Raw genomic sequence first — 11,648 nt, 5'->3', positions numbered from 1 at the left:
TCTAAGGTTGAGGGAATTAAGTTGAAGGGTGGTGTTATGCTTGCAACGAAATGTGACATTGCTGAAATTTTAGATGATGATATGTGCTATTTCTTGATATGCAAACAAGCCTTGGTTTCTTTAGATGATATTGCTAGTTCGATACCTCCTGTTGTTACTAACCTTTTGCAGGAGTATGATGATGTCTTTCTAGCTGAGATACCCCCAGGATTGCCACCCATGAGAGAGATAGAGCATCAAATTGATTTGATTCCAGGAGCATCATTGCCAAACCGTGTTGCTTATCGAACCAACCCAGAGGGGACTAAGGAAATTCAGCGGCATGTTCAAGACCTTTTGGACCGCGGGTATGTACGTCAAAGCCTTAGTCCCTGTGCAGTTCCTGTAATTTTGGTTCCTAAGAAAGATGGTTCTTGGCGAATGTGTGTTGATTGTAGAGCCATTAATAATATTACTATCCGATATCGTCATCCTATTCCTAGGTTAGATGACATGCTTGATGAGTTGTGTGGCTCTATAATTTTCACAAAGATTGACTTGCGTAGTGGCTATCACCAAATTAGAATGAAACTTGGAGATGAATGGAAAACAACTTTTAAAACTAAATTTGGTTTGTATGAGTGGTTAGTAATGCCTTTTGGTTTGACTAATGCACCTAGTACTTTCATGCGCTTAATGAATGAGGTTTTAAGGCCTTTTATTGGACGATTTGTGGTAGTGTACTTTGATGACATATTGATTTACAGCAAGTCTTTGGATGAACACATGGATCATTTACGTGCTGTTTTTAATGCTCTATGCGATGCACGTTTGTTTGCTAACCTTGAAAAGCGCATCTTTTGCACGGAACGAGTCTCTTTTCTTGGATATGTTGTTACTCCATAGGGAATTGAGGTGGATGAGTCGAAAATTGAAGCCATAAAGAGTTGGCCGGTTCCCCAAACCATCACACAGGTGAGGAGCTTTCTTGGCCTTGTAGGATTCTATCGCCGTTTTGTCAAAGATTTCAGTACCTTTGCTGCACCATTGAACGAGTTGACGAAGAAAGGGGTGGTCTTCCATTGGGGAAAGACACAGGAGAAGTCGTTTGACACTTTGAAGGACAAGCTTACACACACACCATTGCTACAACTTCCAAACTTTGGTAAGACTTTTGAGTTAGAATGTGATGCTAGTGGAGTTGGCATTGGAGGTGTGTTGATGCAAGATGGTAAGCCTATTGCATACTTTAGCGAGAAGTTGCATGGTCCTGTTTTGAATTATTCCACGTATGATAAGGAATTGTTTGCTCTTGTACGTTCCTTAGAGACGTGGCGTCATTATTTGTGGCCTAAAGAATTTGTTATTCACTCCGATCACGAATCGCTTAAATATCTTCGCTCTCAAAATAATTTGGATCGTAGACATGCAAAATGGGTTGAATTTATTGAATCTTTTCCTTATGTTATCAAACACAAGAAAGGGAAAGATAATGTGATTGCAGATGCTTTGTCTAGGCGCTATACTTTCTTGTCCCAACTTGATTGTCGGATTTTTGGACTTGAATCAATTAAAGAACAATATGCGCTTGATCCTGATTTTAATGAAGTGATGATAAATTGCAAAGAGGGACGTACTTGGAACAAATTTGTGATCAATGGTGGATTTGTTTATAGAGCTAACCGTCTATGCATTCCAGTTGGTTCCGTTCGTCTTTTGTTGATATAGGAAGCGCATGGAGGAGGGTTGACGGGACATTTTGGAGCTAAGAAGATGGAAGATGTTTTGGCCATGCATTTCTTTTGGACAAGGATGAGAAAGGATGTTGAGAGGTTCGTGGCACGTTGCACCACTTGTCAGAAAGCTAAGTCTCGTTTGAATCCACATGGTTTGTATATGCCTCTTCCTGTACCTTCTATTCCTTGGGCAGATATTTCTATGGACTTTGTTTTGGGATTACCTAGAACTAAGAGGGGGAGGGATAGCATTTTTGTGGTGGTGGATCGTTTTTCTAAGATGGCACATTTCATACCAATCCATAAAAGTGATGATGCTGTTCATATTGCTGATCTGTTTTTCCATGAGATTGTTCGTTTGCATGGTATGCCTTCTACTATTGTTTCAGATCGTGATGCAAAATTCTTGAGTCATTTCTGGCACACGCTATGGAACAAGTTGGGTACAAAGCTATTGTTTTCTACAACATGTCACCCACAAACAGATGGACAAACGGAGATAGTCAACCGCACTTTGGGTACCATGTTGAGGGCTATTTTGAAGAAAAATTTGAAGATGTGGGAAGAATGTTTGCCTCATGTGGAGTTTGCATACAATCGGGCAACACATTCTACTACCAAGGTAAGTCCTTTTCAGTTAGTGTATGGTTTCAATCCTCGTGCTCCAATTGATATTTTGCCTTTACCTACTAGTGAGAGGGTTCATCATGATGCTAAGGCACGCGCTGAATTTATTTTGAAAATGCATGAGTCAACCAAGCTCAACATTGAAAAGATGACTGAAAAGTATAGAATTGTTGGTAGTAAAGGTAGGCAAGAGGTTAAGCTTGAACCGGGTGATTTAGTTTGGTTGCACTTGCGAAAGGATAGATTTCCGGAATTGAGAAAGTCTAAGTTGATGCCTCGTGCTCATGGTCCTTTTAAAATTGTTGAGAAGATTAATGATAATGCATATAAACTTGAGTTGCCTCCCAAGTTTGGGGTTAGTCCCACGTTTAACATTTAAAATTTGAAGCCATACTTGGGAGAAGAGGATGAGCTTGAGTCGAGGACGACTTCAATTCAAGAGGGGGAGGATGATGCGAACATCACTAACTCGGATACACACAACAATCCTCCAACGTTCATTCAAGGACCGATAACAAGAGCTCGTGCGCGACAATTAAATTTAGAGGTGAGCTCGTTCCTATGTTCTTCTTTGTATGAATTCGAGAATAGATTGCTACCTAATGATTATATTGTGAATAGGAACAATGGAGGGGTCAAGGAGACACTTGGAAAAGGACTTAGAGCCATGGATGAAATCCGGAGGTAACTTTTTTTCCTAAAATAATAGTTATTTAATTTATATTAGCTCCATCTGAAAACCACGTGTTATTTAGTTGTTTCCTGGTCCAGACATATCGGGTGAAATCTGGACATAACTTTTTTTTTGTCATGAAGGAATCGGGATGGAGGCGCCGGGGCTGGAGGCAAGTGCGTCGGGAGTCAAGGACGCCGGGGACACGCGATAAATTCTGAAGAAGCGCTATATCACGAATGGATGACGAGATACAGAAAAAATACTACAACTGGAAAATCAATCCGGATGAAAATAAACTTCAATTTCAAAATACTAAACAACACTTTTCATATTTTTAACAAATACCGAACCTACCCTTCCATATACTGCAGCAAATATATACTTCAAGTAGAATGTACTATAAAATTACTAAAGTAGGGAGTTAGTGATGGGGATGGTGGTAGATTCACCACTCATCACCACCACTACTCCATTTTAATCCATTTTAAAAGCATTATATATCTACGTTGGAACGTACTATCTCCATTTTTTTAATGCATGACAATGTTGACTTTTTAAATACGTTCTAACCATTCATTTTATTAAAAAAATATGTATTGTCTTTTATTTTTTTTGGTTTTTACCGGGAAGGAAGGCCTTCCTCCCCTCAAGTGGATCGGGCTAATCGCCCTCCTCACTTTTCACCCCTTCTTCTTGGACTTAGTACTAGTTTATACTACTTGACTTTCCCTTCGGAAAAGGAAACTGTAAGAAACACTTCCAGCCTCGAAAGGACTCAGTAAAAAGAACTCAACCCGTTCTATACGACTAGACCGAACCAGCCATTCCACTCGCTACGGGACACACACACCTTTGGATGGAAGGATGTGTCTCCCTCCGCTCATTCCATTGACTACAAAAACCCAAAGAATTACGACTTTCATACTTGTCCGGGAGATAGAGCAGAGGAGAGGACAGCCCTCGTGCATACGATTGAATACACAAGAAATAGCTCAGCTCGAGGGAAGGAGGGTAACTAATTCTCTTTCTTGATAATTAAATCAATTATCGAGGGAATTACCTTTGCATTCAATAAACTAGTTGACACAATAAAGTAATTGGTACATCAAACACTTGATAGCTAATAAAGTACAAGCTAGCCAATACACTTAGTGCTTTACCGGGCTCGCCTTCACTCGGTCAAGGGTTTACCTTAACCTCGCTACGGGCAATATACCCTTAACAAAGTAAACGATAGCTTTTTCTTTTAATTGAGAGCTTTACCTTTTATTTGATTCCCTCCTTTTAGTCGGGTACTAACATCTACTTTTTATGAGGCAACTTACAGGTCATAAATAAAGTTCTTGATTTTAGTGATAAACTCTTAAGGGTAGCACAATTTATGTGTTCTAAAACAGGTGGAAATAAAATCGTAGAATGGTGATCGAGAAAACCTACTGGGTTTTAGGGCGTTCTGACTGGTGGCGAAACCAAGTGAATGAACTACTTAACTCATGTTCTTCAAAGTTTCGGGATACTAGCCACCCCTCATTGAGTATGATCTGAGAACCCGATTACATTAGTGCGATAGTATGTAGGGATACATTACTCCAACTAGGATTCCGGGGTGGATTGTTGGGAAACAACACTTCCATCATCAAAGGATGTGTGGTCACATTACCAAGGCAGACTTGAGACAAAAGGATTCGGGACTTGGAAGCTCATACCTAAGCAGGGTAGTTATTGATTGCGCGGAGCCGTTTCACTAATACTTGCCCGACCAGCCGGGCATCCCAGGAGACGACGGCTTTAACCAACTTAGAACACTACAGTCTCGGGTATTAGGATGGCGAAGGTTACTAACGAATCAATAACACTTCCAAGTTGGGTGTGGACTAAGAGGCGGCTGGTCAGTGAAGTCCACATTCCAGAACCGAGGTTGCCGATCCGAGTAATTGATAGAGATGCTGCCTCTCGATTGATTGGATAAATCAAATCGAGGGGGTTACCGTTGTGACCATAGTATGGCTTTGGGGCCAATCCTAGAAAACACTTAGTTTGGCTCGAGTGAAAGCAGAGAAAGACTATTGTTGTCCGTCTCTTCACACCCTATGTATAGTGAGTAGGGTTGCCCATGTAACTGGGAACTTCGAGCTGCGAGTTAGCGTATTTTGGGGGTTATAACGACAGGAAATATGATCAGAAATTTGAGAAACACCTAGTCAAAACCATGAGACCAGCCCTTGGATCAACCCCAGTCACATTTAATGGCTAGAGCCTTAGCCAATCCTGAATTCAAGAAAAGAGGAGCAAGCATATTAAAGGAGCACGTATGCCTTGTACTTGGACTTGGGGTTACAACAGGGGTTAAAAAGGTAGGCAACAAGAAGGCGGTCACCAGCGGAAAGGAATGGGATTGGCTTGGTGCCGAGGAACCAAACCAAGAATGATTGGAACCCACATCACCCGTTTCTTGAAGCAGCCCCTGGCATTACGATTTGATAGTCTTGTGCTCATTCCACCAATGCCCTGTATTGAACACGAGCACGTCGGCGCCGGCCCAACGGTTGGCGTGCCGAGGCAGCATGTCCAGCCGGACCGCTCCCCTGACGGCACCGCTGCTTGCCGGGAAGCGGTCGATCATGACAAGCATTGGGGCGTGGTAGTACTCGACGGAGAGGTTGTAGTCTGCGAAGACCATGGCGAGGTACCCTTTGTGCCTGCTAATGGGTTTCCCGGACTGCTCATATATTCTTGACTTCCCCGCTGGCACGGAGGCGGCGAGCATGCACACCATGGACTCCCACTGGTTACGGCCGATCGAGTCGCCGGCGAACACGATTCTGCCGTTCCGGCTCCTCTCCAGCATATCAGTTGCATTGAACCTAAACACCTCAAATCATTTGGAATTGAAGATTGAGTGGCAATGCAAGTAACTGAAAAATGTCCACATCATGAAAAACCACAGAAAAGAAATTACTAATTTATCAAAGATGTCATTGGCGATGGCTACCTACTTCGGGAGCTGGCAGCCATGAGGCTGCCATCGCCAGTAGCGGAAAGATGAGTTGCTCCGGCCGTTGCTGATGCACTGGAAACCAGGGTCAAGAAACGGGCAGTCCTCCCGGTAAGCAGTCACTGCCGCGGCGTCCCTCACCCATTTACCGTCGGAGAAAATACAATCGCTGGCATCGGATGGATGAGGAACCCTACTGTTGATCAGGCGAGGCGGTGGAGATCGGAAGAATGACTGCGGTGATGGCATGCGTGGCACTAGTGTGATGATGGAGAGCGCCAGGAGGACGAGCAAGACGGAGGAGAGAAGAGCGTATCCAGAATGCATGGGTATGGATGTCCCAACAAACGGCGACCATTGGTCGGTTGCAAGTCGAGGTAGAGTAAGGAGCTCCGTTGCAAATGGAGCGGGTGATGTGATCGTCTGGTGGGTAAATGCCAAGAGCATGCGGGATTAATTTGTGGACATGCGGATAAACTGGGAAAGCCACCTAAATTTGGCACGAATAAGAATGACGTTGTGACGATGTTGACGCCGGAGGGAAGGTTTAATTAGTTGATAGCCCGCACTTTGCTACGAGATAGTTATGTAGACATAATCCAATATTGGCATTAATCGATGAAAGTTTGCCGTGCGAGCCGCAGAGTGATTTTTCGACACGGACGCACCCAATACACTTAAATATGTCCAAAACTCATGTTTTTGGTGATTTTTGAACTTTTTGTTCCGATGAGAAAACATCGCACCACGTGTGCTAATATTGGCATTAATTGACAAAAGTTCATCGTGCGAGTCACGGAGTGATTTTTCGACACGGACGCACCCAATCAAATCCAATATGTCCAAAATTTATGTTTTTGTACCTTTCAATTTTTTCGTTCCGCTACCCACGTGTGCCAATATAGGCCAATATTGGCATTAGTTGAAAAAAAGTTCACCGCGCGAGTCACGTAGTGATTTTTCGACACGGACGCACCCAATCCACTACAAGATGTCCAAAACTCATGATTAGCTGCTTTTTGATCTTTTTCGTTCCGGTAAAAAACATCTCACCCATATGTGCCAATGTAGTCCAGTATTAACATTAATTGACAAAAGTTTGCCGTGTGAGTCACGGAGTGATTTTTGGACACGGACGCACCCAATCCACTCCAATTTGACCAAAACTTATGTTTTGGTGCTTTTTGAACTTTTTTGTTCCGGTTAAAAATATAGCACCCACGTGTGCCATTTGATGTGACCATGGCTACCACGGATGCAACCATTGCTCACATCATGGATGAACAAGAAGATATCGAGATCAAGTACTCCAAGTGCTGGAATCCGATTCGGCCACCTACTACACTGCTGACTTCAAACGGCCACCGAATCTGCATACGACCTCCGTTTTCGGCCCGTGAGTACTTGATGGAAAAGCTCTCGGAGCCCTCTTTCTAACGGATCCAGCCTCTTCTCTGAATTCTATCTCGTGTGGCCAGAATCACAGGAACAAGGTGTTGCATCACCTATAATGCGCCTATGGGCTTGTAACTTCATTTGGGACCCCGGCCCAGGTGGGGCCCATGTGGGGTGCGCCCCAAGCTGGTGGAGCACGACCCTAGGCACCCCTAGGTCGTCCTCCCACCCCTATATATAGCTAGTTACCCCTTCAGGGTTTCTCGGGTTTTTGTTAGATTAAAGTTTAGCCATTGCTACTTGCTTGCAGCGCGCGTGTCGGCTAGACCGTCCGTCTGCTTGTTCTTCGGAACCCCAACTTATCATTTGTATTAAATTCCTATTTGCAATATCAGATTGCTTTTATCTTGTTCTTGCTTGTTTCTTCGATTTGCTTGCAGGAATAGGGTTGATCTGCACCGGCAAGATCAGCAACCCACGGAGAGGTGTATCGATCGCTAAGGCGCAACACAACGTCTCGTACGGTTGTAGTCGGATCGTCAACGTTTCTCCCAAATCGTAGTTATCACAACTCACCGAAAGATCGGGCCAACAACAGCCTTGAGTGTCGTCAGGAACTCAGGGTTCATCACCATTGTGCCAATATCGGTATTAATTGACAAAAGTTCGTTGCGCGAGTTATGGAGAGATTTTTTGACACGGACGCACACAATCCACTACGAGATGTCCAAAACTCATATTTTGTTGCTTTTTGATCTTTTTGCTTCTGGTTAAAAAAATCTCACCCACGTGTACCAATATAGTGCAGTATTGGCATTAATTGATAAAAGTTCGCCGCGCGAGTCACGGAGTGATTTTTCGACACGGACGTACCAAATCAAGTCCAATAAGTCCAAAATTCATGTTTTACTGTTTTTTGAACTTTTTTTTTCCGGTTAAAAACATCTCACCCACGTGTACCAATATCGGCATTAATTGACAGAAGTTCACCGCGCGAGTCACGGAGTGATTTTTCTACACGGACGCACCCAATCAATTCCAATATGTCCAAAACTCATGCTTTCGTGTATTTTGAAAATTTTGGATCCGCTACCCACGTGTGCCAAAATTAGCATTAATTGAAAAAGTTCATCGCGCGAATCACAGAGTGATTTTTCGATTCGGACGCACCAAATCCACTCCAATATGTCCAAAACTCATGTTTTAGTTCTTTTTGAATCTTTCGTTCTTGTTAAAAACATCACACCCACGTGTGCCAATATCGACATTAATTGACAAAAGTTCACCACGCTAGTCACGGAGTGAATTTTCGACGAGGGCGCACCCAATCTACTGCAATATGTCCAAAACTCATGTTTTTGTGGTTTTGAACTTTTATTTTCCGGCTAAAAACATCGCACCCACGTGTGCCAATGTAGGCCAATATTGGCATTAATTGACAAACTTTCGCCGCGCGAGTTTCGGAGTGATTTTTCAATATGGACGCACCCAATCCACTCCATTATGTCCAAAACACATGTTTTGGTGCTTTCTAAACTTTTTCGTTCCGATTAAAAACATTGCACGCACGTGTGCCAATATTGGCATTAATTGACAAAGTTCGCCACGCGAGTCACGGAGTGAATTTTTAACAAGGACGCACCCAATCCATTCCAATAAGTCAAAATCTCATGTTTTTCTGGTTTTTTAACTGTTTTTTCTTGTTCAGGTTAAAACCAATGCACCCACGCGTGCCATCGTAGGCCAATACCTACATTAATTGGCAAAAACAACGGACCCACGTGTGCCAACATAGGCCAATATTTGCTAGCTCTTTGAACATTTCATTCCGGTTAAAAACATCGCACCCACGTGTGCCAATATCAGCATTAATTGACAAAAGTTGGTCACGCGAGTAACGGAGTAATTTTTCAACACGGACGCACCCAATCCGCTCCATGATGTCCAAAACTCATGTTTTGCTGCTTTTTGAACTTTTTCGTTCCAGTTGAAAACATCGCACCCATGTGTGCAAATATTGGTATTAATTGACAAAGTCTGCCGATGATGTGACCACGCCTACGACGGATACAACCATTGATCATGTCATATACCCACAGGTGGTCTCGTTTCATAACAAGTGCCAATTTAATCTAATCAAGAATATGACACTACCTCATAAATGTATGCGTTTATATGTTCAGGACCAATCCACTTATTTGGGGCTGCATATGGAAGATAAAGACGACGGCCATGGTGCATGCAGAGATAGAGATGAAGTCCGCCGCATTCTAGAATCCAATTCGACCACTTGAGATAGTGTTGAATTCAAACGGTCGCAAAATCTCCATATGGCCTTCATTTTGGGCCCACGAGTACTTGATAGAAAGCTCTCGGAATCCTCCTTCCAACGGATCCAACCTCATTGTCAAATTCTATCTGAGTCATTGGCAATTGAAGAAACAAGGGGCTGCATTGTCTGTAATGGGCCTATGGGCCTGTAATTTCGTCTGGGACCCCGGCCCAAGTGGGGCCCAAGGGGGGCTGCGCTCCAAACAGAGGGAGGACGCCCTTCTGACCTCCTACATCCCTTAAATAGCTAGTAACCCCTTCAGGGTTAGTTTGGCTTTTGTTTAGATGAAAGTTTAGCCATTGCTACTTCCTTGCAGCGCGCGTGTCGGCTAGACCGTCCGTCTGCTTGTATCCGAAACCCCAACTTATTGTGTGCATTCATTCCTATTTGCAATTCAAATTGCTTTTATCTTGTTCTTGCTTGTTTCTTCGATTTGCTTGCAGGAATAGGGTTGCTTTGCACCGGCAAGATCAACAACCTACGGAGAGGTGTATCGATCGCTAAGGCGCAACACAACGTCTTGTACGGTTGTAGTCGGGTCGTCAACGTTTCTTCCAAATCGTAGTTATCTCAACTCATCGAAAGATCGGGCCAACAACAGCTTTGAGTGTCATGTGGAACTCAGGGTTCATCAGCCGCACGAGTCACGGAGTGATTTTTCGACACGGACGTACCTAATACACTCCAATATGTCTAAAACAAATGGTTTTGTGGTTTTTAAACTTATTCATTCCGGTCAAAAACATCGCACCCACGTGTACCAATATATGCCAATAATGGCATTAATTGACAAAAGTTCGCCATGCGTATCACAAAGTGAGTTTTTGCCACGAACGCACCCAAAACACTCAAATATGTCGAAAAATCATGTTTTGGTGCTTTTTGAACTTTTTTAATCCGGTCAAAAACATCGCACCCGTGGGGGCTCAATATATGCCAATATTGGCATTAATTGACAAAAGTTCGCTGCGCGAATAACGAAGTGAGTTTTTGCCACGAACGCACCCAATACACTCCAATATGTCCAAAAATCTTATTTTGGTGCTTTTTGAACTTTTTCATTCCGGTCAAAAACATTGCACCCTCGTGTGCCAATATTGGCATTAATTGACAAAAGTTCGTCGCGCGAATCACGAAGTGAGTTTTTTGCCAACACTAATTGGTAAAAGTTCGCCGCACGAATCACGAAGTGAGTTTTTGCTACGAACACACCCAATACACTCCAATATGTCTAAAAATCACGTTTGGATGCTTTTTGAAGTTTTTCAATCCGGTCAAAAACATCGCACCCGTGGGGGCTCAATATATGCCAATATTGACATTAATTGACAAAAGTTCGCCGCGCGAATCACGAAGTGAGTTTTTGCCACGAACGCACCCAATACACTCAAACATGTCCAAAAATCATGTTTTGGTGCTTTTTGAACTTTTTCATTCCGCTCAAAAAACATCGCACATGTGGGGGCTCAGGATATTCTAAAATAGGCATTAATTGACAAAAGTTCGCCGTGCGAATCACGAAGTGAGTTTTTGCCACGAACGCACCCAATACACTCCAATAAGTCCAAAAATCATGTTTTGGTGCTTTTTGAACTTTTTCATTCCGGTCAAAAACATCGCACCCTCGTGTGCCAGTATTGGCATTAATTCAGAAAAGTTCGCCGCGCGAATCACGAAGTGAGTTTTTGCCACGAACGCACCCAATAGACTCCAATTTGTCCAAAAATAATGTTTGGATGCTTTTTGAACTTTTTCAATCCGGTCAAAAACATCGCACCCGTGGGGGCTCAATATATGCCAATATTGACATTAATTGACAAAAGTTCGCCGCGCGAATCACGAAGTGAGTTTTTGCCACGAACGCACCCAATACACTCCAATATGTCCAAAAATCATGTTTTGGTGCTT

At 43.2% G+C, this 11,648-nt stretch overlaps 1 protein-coding gene across 1 annotated transcript; it reads right to left on the bottom strand.

Moving 5' to 3' along the window:
• Positions 1-5,241: 5,241 nt before the first annotated feature.
• Positions 5,242-6,418, bottom strand: LOC4324536 (protein trichome birefringence-like 8). The gene is made up of 2 exons (XM_015791286.3): positions 6,015-6,418; positions 5,242-5,882 (listed from the first exon to the last, which is right to left on the bottom strand). Exons 1-2 carry the CDS (start codon positions 6,338-6,340, stop codon positions 5,489-5,491), a joined length of 720 nt encoding a protein of 239 aa, XP_015646772.1. The 5' UTR covers positions 6,341-6,418; the 3' UTR covers positions 5,242-5,488.
• Positions 6,419-11,648: the final 5,230 nt, after the last annotated feature.

This window comes from Oryza sativa, chromosome 1, assembly GCF_034140825.1.
Source record: "Oryza sativa Japonica Group chromosome 1, ASM3414082v1".
Classification (NCBI taxonomy): Eukaryota; Viridiplantae; Streptophyta; class Magnoliopsida; order Poales; family Poaceae; genus Oryza; species Oryza sativa.
Note: the sequence above shows the minus strand (reverse complement) of the source record. Positions and strands in the feature narration are given on the sequence as shown.

Coding starts and splice junctions, on each gene's coding strand:
- LOC4324536 (XM_015791286.3), bottom strand. CDS start 6,340: ATGCATTCTGGATACGCTCTTCTCTCCTCCGTCTTGCTCGTCCTCCTG. Junction 5,883..6,014: donor CATGGCTGCCAGCTCCCGAA/GTAGGTAGCCAT, acceptor TGAGGTGTTTAG/GTTCAATGCAACTGATATGC.